This window comes from Stegostoma tigrinum, chromosome 7 (assembly GCF_030684315.1).
Source record: "Stegostoma tigrinum isolate sSteTig4 chromosome 7, sSteTig4.hap1, whole genome shotgun sequence".
Lineage (NCBI taxonomy): Eukaryota > Metazoa > Chordata > Chondrichthyes > Orectolobiformes > Stegostomatidae > Stegostoma > Stegostoma tigrinum.
The window spans coordinates 17,917,420-17,928,873 of NC_081360.1; the positions used below are offsets into that span (position 1 = coordinate 17,917,420).

General features: G+C 39.4%; 1 protein-coding gene across 2 annotated transcripts in view; it reads left to right on the forward strand.

Moving 5' to 3' along the window:
- Positions 1–11,454, forward strand: part of itgb2 (integrin, beta 2) — an 87,358-nt gene that overhangs the window by 69,431 nt on the left and 6,473 nt on the right. For both annotated transcript variants that reach the window (XM_048534094.2, XM_048534095.2), the window contains exons 12-15: positions 409–641; positions 1,188–1,410; positions 6,038–6,246; positions 7,430–7,596. In XM_048534094.2, the coding sequence (XP_048390051.1) occupies positions 409–641; positions 1,188–1,410; positions 6,038–6,246; positions 7,430–7,596 (832 nt within the window). The remainder of the gene's footprint in view (positions 1–408; positions 642–1,187; positions 1,411–6,037; positions 6,247–7,429; positions 7,597–11,454) is intronic.

An 11,454-nucleotide genomic window follows, 5' to 3' on the forward strand; every position in this document is an offset into this window, starting at 1 on the left:
TTTTGTGTCTTTATTACATTCATTAACTATAACTTCCTTGAAGGCTTTCACACCATGTTTTGTCATTTAATCTTTTCTGTCATCTATTTTCTCTTTTGTACTTCCTCTAACTCAAAACCAATTACATTTCCACCCATCTCCATTTCTGAGGGAAAGTCTACTTTACCTGAAGTGATTTCTCTCAGGATGTGCATGACTCACAAATATTTCCAGCATTTTCTTCGGTTGTTATTTCAGCATCAGCAGCATTTTGCTTTCGAAGCCTTGTCACTTCTGTTACATTGGGAATGAAGGGACAGTTGTGAGGGCTTGAACAGCTTTTACTTTTCTTAACTTTATTGTGAAGCTTGCACTTTGTCAATTATACATCTGTTTGGGAAAATTGAGCCTGATTTCTGTTTCTCCTAGCTGCACAGAAGATCGAATTGGCAAGTTCTGTGAGTGTGATCCTGGTCAGCGTTCCACGCAAGACCTGGATGCAGCTTGCCGTAAGGACAACTCCTCAGCAACCTGCAGTAACCAGGGAGACTGTGTATGCGGTGCTTGCATTTGCCACACTAACCCCAATAAGAAAATATATGGCCAGTACTGTCAGTGCGATGACCAGAACTGTGAGCGAAACCTGGGTAAACTGTGTGCTGGTGGGTATTCTCTCAGATTTGTATCTTAGCTTCTTACTTTAATGAACCTTTGATTTTATTCTTCAATGGCTGTTGTGCATTTTTATGTTCCTGCATTTTCGGATGAGGGGCAAGTCTTTTAGCATCTAATTCACTGATGTGTCAATTTTTGTTACAATAATAGAAAAACATTTAAATCTTTTTTGTGGTGTTAGCATGCACCACTATGTGGATCAGGCTTTCTCTTCCTTTTCTCTGTCAGGCCTGCTGAACAGGGGTCACTGATGCACAGAGAATGTGTCTTTCACTGAAAAATTCGTGTGATTTTGCATTTGGCTGACAGATAATGCAGGGACTGTTTGGAAACAGTGATTTTTCCCTGGAGCATCATCGGCATGTGATGGTGCAGTTACTGGTACTTTGTGGATTATGTTTGCTGCTTGTGGCTAGTGCTTGTGCAATGTGGAAAAGAACATGCTTTCATAATAAATGAGTACAGTTGCAGAGGAGGCTGAAAAGGTACCAACCAGAAACTCACACACTTTTGTCTCTTACTTTATCCTTCAGGTCATGGTTCGTGCGATTGTGGTAAATGTATCTGTGAGAAAGGCTTTGGAGGAACTGCGTGCGAGTGCGCAGATGCTGATGAACAATGCAAGGAGACCAGAAATAGCACTACCTGCAGTGGAAGAGGAAAATGCGTATGTAACCAGTGTAAATGTATTGCCGGTTATCAGCCCCCATTCTGCACACAATGCCCTGGCTGTCCATCTGCATGCCCCACCTATGTGTAAGTACTCGAGTGAATGCGTCAGTGAAGACGTGGCCTGTGAGAAACCAAAGATTATTTTAAATGTACAGCCTGCAGCATGAAGGCAAGGTGACGGGGTAAAAGAATTGGGTCGGCAGTTGCTGATCCTTAAGATTTTGACTGTGGTTTTGCCAAGTTTCTAAAACAAGAAGCTACAATTTACCCTGCTTTAAATCTCATATCTGGAGAATTTCTGAGAAAAAAAAAGATTCGCCACTTCTGCAAATGATCGACTTTTTAAAACAAAACCCTGAAAAATTGTGTCACTTTATTGCAGATTTGAAACAAAACGTTAATCTTTAAGGTTGAAACCCTTTTTTTTGGAAAGTGAGGAGTTTGCTTTTCCTTTGTTTAGAAATGTTGATCAGTCAATCTTGGTGCACTCCAAGCATTTCTGTTTTAAAACTTTTTTAAGTGGCGAGCAATACAAACATGTTTACTGGAAAAAAAAAGTCCTAACAGCTGGTTAAATTTTTAATTCACGGCATGAAATCCTGCTGTGTATCACTAATTGGGGTAACTTTGAAATTATTTTTGCAAATTCCAAATGAAAATGAGTTTGACTCACCTGCTTCTATTTTGGCAAGATGTGGTTTTATCACTTCATACCTGAATTAATTGAAACTATCTGAAAATAGTTCAGTGTGGTTATTGTATTACGCTTCAGCATGTGACAAACCCTCAAACTGCCTCTAGCCATCAATTTTGATGCTGCGTCAAATGTATGGAAAATTGATCTAATTTCTTTGCACTTTCTCCTGAGTCTCTTTCTCCAATACACTGGTGATGCCATCGGTGCTTCCTCTTGCTGTCATCTAGAATTGGGAAATTTAATCAGTTTTGCTTCCAATTTTGATCTTTCTCTTACCTTCATCTGGTCCATCTTTGACTCTTCTCTCCCCTTCCTTGACCTTACAGTTTCCATTTCCAAGACCCACCACAATCCTCTCAACCCCATAGTTACCTTGACTACACTTGTTCACATCCTGCTTCCTGGAAGAACTCCATTCCATGTTCCCGGTTTCTCTGTTACAACTGTTTCTATTTTGTTGAAACCCTCTTCTCCTAGGATGCTCCCAACATGTCTTCCTTTTTCCTTAGCCAAGGATATCCCCACTGTAGCTGTCAGGGCCTTAAGCCATTTCCCACAATTCTATTCTCACCCCTTTCCCTCCCTCCCAGAACAAGGATAGGGTTCTCCTTAACCTCACTCGTCATCCCACCAGACTCTGCATTCAAAGAATCATCCTCTGTCATGTCTGCCACTTTCAACAAGATGCCATAACCAAATTGATCTTCGTCTCCATTGTTAGCGTTCCTGATGGCCTGTTCCATCTGCACCACATTGGGCCATTCCAAACACCTTTCCATCCCCACTGGCATCATTGCACACCATTGTAAGTGGTGTAACACTGACCCTTTTACCTCCTTTCTCAATAGCCAAGGCCCCACACATACCTTCTTCCAATCTAGTCAGATGTATTCACTGCTCACAACATGGTCTCCTTTACATTGATGAGGCCAAATGCAGACTGGGTGACTGCTTTGTGGAACAGCACTGTTCTGGTCACAAGAATGATCCTGAACTGCTTGTTGTTTGCCTTTTTAATGCATCATCTTGCTGTCATGCTAAAATTTCTATCCTAGGTCTGCTTGTGATAATCTAGCAAAGCTGAACATAAGCAGAAAGAGCAATTTTAAATCTGTCTCTTTACATATATATACCACAGCGCTTTCAGCCTTGAGAGTTCAGCATTGAGTTCAACATTTTCAAACCATGAATTCTATTCTTCATTTTGATTACACCCCACCAACTCTGTATCTTTTTTACATGGATTTATGGATAGAGCTGATCTAATTTCTGTTCCTAACAACTAACTCCTTTTGCCTTTTGCTCTAAGTCGCATTCTCAAACATTTTCACTTGTTCCTCCTTACCCCTTTTTCTCCTGTGTAAAACAAACGCTTTCCCTGCCCCCTTCAATTTCCAGGAAGATTAATTTCTCTCTCCATGTGCCAGAACGGCTGAGCTTCTGTATCATTTTTCATTTTTATTTCTGATCGTCTAACATCCATACTCTTTTGCTTTATTTGCAATTAAAAAAGACACTTCCCTAATGCAATAAAACATTTGAAGGATGTCACAGGGTGTAACTGATAGGACAGGAAGAAACAATGAGAAGTACGATAATAAATCATGAGATCAGTATAACGGTAAGAAATGATCTTTGTTCAGAGGAACAAGACTGGAAATCATTCAGATACAGCTAAAAAAAAATCAAGGGAAGGAAGTCATTTGTGGGAGTATTGAAAAGCCCTTGAACAATTAGCAAATTATGGAACAGCGTATAAATCAAGAAACAACGGAGGCAGTGAAATGGTGGTGCAGAGGTGATATCATTCAATAATGATCGATCAAGGCTAACATTCAGGGGCATGGGTTCAAATCCCACAATGATAGCTGCATGACAGAAATTTGAACTCAATTAGTAAATCTCAAATATAAAGGTAGTCTCAATAATGGTGCCACTAGCTGCCATTGATTGTTGTTAAAAGCTCATTTCTTACCCTGTTGCCCTTTAGGGAGGGTTATCTCCCATTCTTATCTGATCTACTTTCTGTGTGATTTATAAATTCTGGTTGGTTCCAGAACATATCGTTCAAAAGAACTGTCGGACTTGGCAATGTGTACTGAGACAGGACTAATTCATGATTTTATTGTGAGGGATCCTCTGGCAAGAGAGGTCATAAAACAATCAGATTTCGCCATTCAGTTTGAGGGTGAGCAACCTCGGGTTTGCAGCTCATATTTTGTTACCTAATCCTTAATCTTGGTGGATTGGTAAAGTAGGTTATAGGGGCCAGCAAAAGATAACAAAAGAAGAGAGAAACCTGACCAAGAGTAAACTAGAAAGAAACATGAAAACAAGACAGTAAGTATTCTACAAACATATCAACTGGACTTGATGGCCCATGCTTTAAAAGAATGTGGTGGAAAAGTAGGAGATACATTGATTGTCATCTTCTAAATACTCTTTTAATCTTCCAAAATACTTTGAATCTGTGAAGGTTCTTGTGAGCCAGAAACAAGGGAGACTGTAAGCAGGATACAATAGGCTAAGTAGGTTATTACTTGAATAAAAACTGGAAGACTTGTAGACGCTGTAAATCAGGGACAAAAATAGAAGGAGCTGGAAAAGCTCACCTTACAGATGCTGCCAGACCGACTGAACTTTTCTAGCAACTTCTGTTTTCGTAGCTGAGCATTCGGGAAAATGCTGGAATTCATTATTAAGGATATTTAGAAAATCTTAATTCATCAAATCTACTCAACTACTCTCTACCCGATTCTGACAATGAACTTTGGGAGAGGATATGGCCATTTTGAACTTGCTGTGGCTGCTCCTCCATCCTGGGAGTCTGGATCATCATGTCCTAAAAGTAGCAGTAGCTCCTGTGGAGTTATGGAGTCACTAGTCTCTAATTTGCTGACAGCTTTTGGTGATTTCCTTGTGATGCGTTCGAATTCCAGGAGGCTGTCTGTTTGCCACAAGATCCAATGGGCTTTCCCATCTTCATAGGCTGGGAGCTTCCTTGCTCCAATTTCTCCCGCGTTCACTCTTATTCTCAAACTGGGAAGATAAGCCCCTCGGAATCTTGGTTCAAAAAAAGGAGTCTCTAATTTAAGACAGAGTTGGAGAGGAATTTCTACTCTCAGTTGGCCATTAATCTTTGGAATTCTCTTCTACGAAGTGTAGCAGAGGCTGGGTCACTGAGGCTGGGTCACTGATTATATATGAGGGCTAGATAGATATTTGATCCATAAGGGAGTCAGGGGTTATGAAATGGAAAAGTGGAATTGAGACCACAACCCGGTAAGTCATAATTTTATTGAACAATGTGCTTAAGGGGCCAAATGGCCTCCTCTTGTTCCTTATTTAAAGGGGGCATTGGGAGATGTCAAAGTGAGTAGTTTAAAGGAGTGTCTTTAAAGGAGAAGTGAGAACTCAACATGCAAAGCACTTGATGGAGGGAACTGCAGAGCTTGGCACGTGACCATCAATTTAATCAGGGCTGCTCAAGAGCTAGAACTGGACATGTAGGGGGAACACAGAGGTAAGAAAGATATAAGGCCATGCACACACTTGCAAGTAAAGATAGTATTATAAAATTGAGGCATGGCTGGACTGTTATCCAAAGTGAATAAATAAGTACAGAGTGATAGGTGGGATTTGTTCACAAGAACATGTAGGCAGCAGAAATAAACTCATTTAAAAAGGTGCAAAATAGCAGCTTGTTTCTGTGCAGTTGAACGAATGGCTCATTCCTCAAAAAGTATTTCTTATTCAGAGAGAAGAATTGACAGTATGATAAATTGCAACTTTACAGTTCCACACATTTGTATTTTCCTGCCCTATTAAGGCCTTGCTGCTATGATATTTTGGGTTCAGCAAATCTAATGAAACTCATAAAACTCATTTGCTTACATTTAAGACACTTGAAAGAGAGAGAGAGAGCAGACACAAATCAGTGACCTATCTTAGACTGTAATGGAGTAATGACAGTAAGGTTTGTGACCGTAGCATTTCTCATTTTATTTGAGACAGGCCCTGCATTGAGTGTCTTGGATTTTCGAGTGGCCCATTTAAGGAAAACTGCTCTGTTGCATGTAACAATATAAAACATGAGTTAAAGGAAGAACTGGAAGAAGAGAATGCATGTAAAGAGAAAGACTCCAAGAACTGCTGGATGAATTTTGTGATGAAGGAGTTAGATGGGGTTTCACAGTATCATGTGCTTATCAAGAAGCAAACAGGTTTGTGTAATTGTCCTTCCTTGAAAAATCAAAGACAACAGAAGTGCACAAGTGGACAGATATGCTTAATGCAACATTATTACAGTTTTTGTTCTTTGTTGAACCAATATTTCACTGGGCCATAAGGGAATCTTGATATCCATTAGATCAGTGAATATATCCATCTGATTGATGACAATGGATAGTCCTGGGTTAAACCCTGGTGAGTAATTCATTTTGTTTTCTCAAATATACAAGACTCATTGAGTCTGGTGAATTATTTGTGCTTTTAGAGCTCCTTTTGGTACAATCTGAGCAAATAACAACAGTGGAAGTGGAAGACAATTGTGAACCATAATCTGCATGGGTATAAGTACTTAAAGATAAACCTGTGCTTTCCCCAACATTGCCTTTGAAACACCAAATGTGTAAATTTGAGTAGGGAATCAACACTGTTGTAAGACCAAAATTATTAACCTTTTCTTCATCTCATTCATTGGGATGGGTTTTTCACTCCTGAGGTCACTAGCTCAAGTCGGGAAATTACCTGGCTCAACATTTATGCCTCAGGAAAAAGTTCCCGAATGACTTGATGTTCATTTTGTGGCCTGGTGGGTGTGAGTTGGCGCCTGGCCTGCAGCAGGCCAGAGACGGTAACAATGGCTGCTAAGCATTTAAAGATCTGCCACAGTTCTGCCCAACTTGAGGCCACTTGTTTTCTCAAGCCCTCACTCCTTTACACCTTTTCAAATTCCTTCCACCTAATTCCCATGCCCATACACACCAACACACGTTCCCTAATTCACACCAATGGCCTCTCATGCCCTCCATGCTGACGCACGACACACAATTCAATGCAAAGACCCCATTTCAACACAACCTCCTCAGGGAACAGGAGAAAGGCTTGGGTGATACATGATGTGAAGTGCTTCTTCAGAGAGCCAGCACAGACACAGTCAGTTGAATGGTCACTTACTGCTGTAACCATTTGATTTATTCAATGAAACCAACACTGGTACTGCAGAAATTATAAAGTGCTCACTTTCTTCACCAGTACACTCATGGAATTCTTGGGGAAGGCACTTGTAAGAATTCCATTTGGATGGTTATATGATCAGTCGCAGATTCTATTGACATATACACAAGGATGCTCCAATCATTTGACTTGCATCTGTGAACCATTATTTCGATTTTATAATTTCAGAATGCCCTAAGCCTCCAAATGTCATAGCTATTGTTGCTGGTGGAGTGGTTGGTGTGCTTTTGATTGGATTGGCGATTCTCCTGATCTGGAAACTGGTGACTGAACTCTACGACAGAAGAGAATATAAAAAATTTGAAAAGGAGCGAGCAAAATCAAAGTGGAATGACGTACGTAGAAATGATTATTTGCACTTTATGACAAACCAATACATTGTTAAACGGCAGTACCAGTCTCCCATTGAAACCATCCCATGCCAACAGTACCTTTTGGACTTTTGCATGTTAAATGTCTTCACACATTTTAATGCATTATATTTGGAGGTAATTTTTTTTTCTGCAATGGATGTCTCATTTTTGAAATTGTAAATCTCTGTTCATGTGACACTGGAATGCATATGAACAACTGCTTGAGTATGAATGTTCTGCACAAGAATATTTGTTTAGTCATGCTGCTTCCGGACAACTGCAGAATTGCGAATGTCAATGGTGTAAAGATTAAGCCAGCAATTACTTATCAGTCAGTTCAAAATCAGTGGTGGGGAAGTTTGCAGAAACAGTATGTTAGAATAGAATTAATAGTCACATGGGGAAATGTTGGTTAATTCAGGAAAGCCAGCATGTCTTTCTTCAGGAAACTTCATGTTTAACTGAGATGCTGAAGTTTTTTGAGTAATAACAAAGTGTCAATGAGGGCAATGCTGTTGATGCACATGGACTATTGATTGGCAATAAATACTGTGCCACATGACAGACCTGACAGCAAATTTATAGCTCTCCAATTAAAAAAAAAAATAAGCAACATGGATATGGAAATGGATGTGTGGCAGGAAACAGTAGCAGTTAATGGATGTCGTTCAGCAGGAGAAAGGTTGGAGCAGAGTTCTGCAGAGGTCAATGTTAGGACACTTGCTTTTCCTGAATAATAGTAATGACTGAATTCTTTGTGTAAAGGGGAAAATTTGAACATCTTTGGATGATATGAAACTTAGAAGGACAAAGAGATGATGCTAAATCCATATTAGGTACTAGTTTGGCTTTAGCTGGAATATTCCAATCATTTCTGGGCACAACAATTTAGGAAGGATTTGAAGGCTTTGGGGAGGGTGCAAAAACTTTTTCCAAGCATAGTTCCAGAGTTATGAAGATGGATTGGAGAAGTTAGGCCAGTTTTCCTTGGAGAAAGGAAGGCTGAAAGGAGATCTGAAACAGCTATTCAATATCATGATGGGTCTGGACAGCATGGGTAGGGAGAAGCTGTTCTCACTCCTCAAAGGGAATAGAACATGAAGGCACAGATATAAAGCAACTGATAAAAGAAGCAAATGCAATGTGAGAGACAAGATACATCACAAACTGAGTAGTTAAGTTATGGAATGCACTGGCTGAGTGTGTGAGAGAGGCAGGTTCAACCTATGCATTAAAAAAGATTTAGACTATTATTTTAAAAGCAATAGGGCACAGAGTTATGAGGGAAAGGCAAGGGAATGGTATCAGGTAAAGTGCTGTTGCAGACAGATCCAAATAGCTTCATACACTGTAACTATTCTACGATGCTATGAACCTTTCTTCTTATCTCATTTTTCATCTTCAAGCAGCCACATAAGTACCGAGTCTTTTTAAAGCTGCAATTAGTATGCAGTACTTTTAGTTTGTCTGGAAAGAACTATAAATATGCTACAGATTTAACAGATGTAAACAATACTGTTTACTCATGTAATAAAAGAAAGAATGCAGGCTGTCCAATTATAATTTATAGAGTGAATTTCTTTTCTAGTCTAGTCACTTGTAGCAACAGTGAAAGACAGTTTTTGCAAAGCAACGTCCTACAGAGCAATGTTTTTACAACCAAATCATCTGTTTTCACTCATTTGTGGAATATGGATGTTGCCGTCGGTCATCATTTTTTGACAGTTCCTAATTGCCCATTTTTCATTGTGTTGTTTGAGAGATAATTATTGTCCAGGGCACTGGAGTGATCTCCCTTGCTTCTCTTTGGAATATTGTTGTGGGATCTTTGTACAACCATCTGAGGGTCAGATACCACCTTGGTTTAACACCCAATGCAAAACACAGCACCCTCTAACATGCCAAGCTAGAAGTCTTCGGAGGGAAAAGTAAACCCACAGCTTTCTGACTCACAGGAAAGAGTGTTACCAATGAGCCACTATGGTGATGTTTTTCAATCAACCTGTTCAGACATGTAATGACACACGTCAAGCAGGTGAGACTTGAACCTGGGTCTTCTGGTCCAAAGCTAGGGACACTATCACTGCACCGCAAGACCCTTCTGAATGCCAGTGCACCTTTCACCTTACTGGTTGTGATTCCCAATTGGTTCCAAGCAGCAGTATGATCAATATTTGCTCATTGGGCCATTGCTGTATTTGGACTATTGTGTTCCGTGCTGCTTCTGCAAATTCTATGCCCATATTTGTTGAAAATACTTTAATTAAATGAGAAAGGGAAATAACAGAGTTGTTAGTTTAACATTGCTTGTGGGCAAGTCCTTTGAATTTATATTTACTGACTGAACACTTGGATAACTTTGAGTTTCAGAGAACCAACAAGAATTTGCAAAGGATGAATCATGTCTGATTAAAAAAATAGCTCATTTTTGTGGTAGGAACTAAAATAGTAGTCAGGGTAAATTTTTTGATGTCAGTTTTACTTTCAGAAAACATTCAATCAGGCTCAACCAAAGAGACTTTTATTTTAACTAAAAGTAGAGTTCATGGAATCAAGGACAAATTAGTTCAACAATAGAAAACAGAGAGCAGTGAAAATTGGTATTTGCTGAAATTGGAATGAATTGACAGATTGTGTCCCACAAGGACTACAGGGCTCAGAGCTCAGCTTTTCAAATTATTTATTAACTTAGATAACACAATAGAGAGTATGTATTCAAGTTTGCTGATAACATAAAAGTTGGTGTAACAGTAATAAGTGCAGGCAGTGCATAAAGTTAGAGAGATATTAATATAGACAGAGAGATGACAGTGCAGGTATGAGCGATATTGCCAATTTTTTGACCAATAGGTTTCAATCTGTGTCATATTTAAACAGGGAAGGATCAATGAGATTTCAGGGTCCACGTACTAAAATGTAGTCATCAGGTCCAGAAGAAAATCCAAGAGGCTCTGGAATTTTCAACATTTTAACGAGAAGAGAAATAAAAAGAACAGCTTTTATTGCAGCTGCATGAGTAATTTCAATGTACCTGGAGTGCAGTGTACACTACTGGGCACCATACCTTAAATTGGGATAAAATGGCCTTTGAAGGTGTACAGCACAGACTCACCAGAATGTAAGCAAAGGCTTCTAGGTTTATATAATAAGGAGGGATTGCATAAACCAGGCTTGTACTCCCTAAAATACAGATGATTGAGAATTTCAGTTTATTCTGTGTTGTTGTTTGTTGTGTGCATGTATACATAACATTTTAAAATTTGAAAGAAAAGTTAGTAAAGTCTTCATCAAATAAAAAATGGTAGAAATGTGGAGCTCTCTGCCAACAGAAAAACAATTAATACTTAATTAATAATTACAAAACTGTTCAATGTACTTTGGCTGAACAAGGATATGGAACCTGGGGCCTTGTTGGAGTTAAAATCAATCATGATCCTTTCAATGACAGGAAAGGCACAAGAGCTGCATCTTCTCCTCCCATTCCGCCATTGCTGTGAGGGCGGCTGTATTTTTCAGACTAAAATTCCAAAGTTTCAGTTCACCTTTAATCAAGTCAGCTCATCCTCAGGGCTTTGATTTGAACTCCATGCTAATGTTGGCTGATGAGCAGCCATGTGAGTGCAGGAATTCACCTGGTGCACTGGAAATGAGCCCTGGGCAATTGAAACTGTGAATCAAAGCTCATTAAAATCCCATTTGGTTGAATTTCTATTCATTCAGGCAAGATGCATCATAAAATCATGAATTCACAGAATGATGCTGCACAGGAGAAGGTTGCACCACAAGACATTCAAATTTTAAACTCAACTCGCTATTGATGATGATGTTCTGCAGAACGTA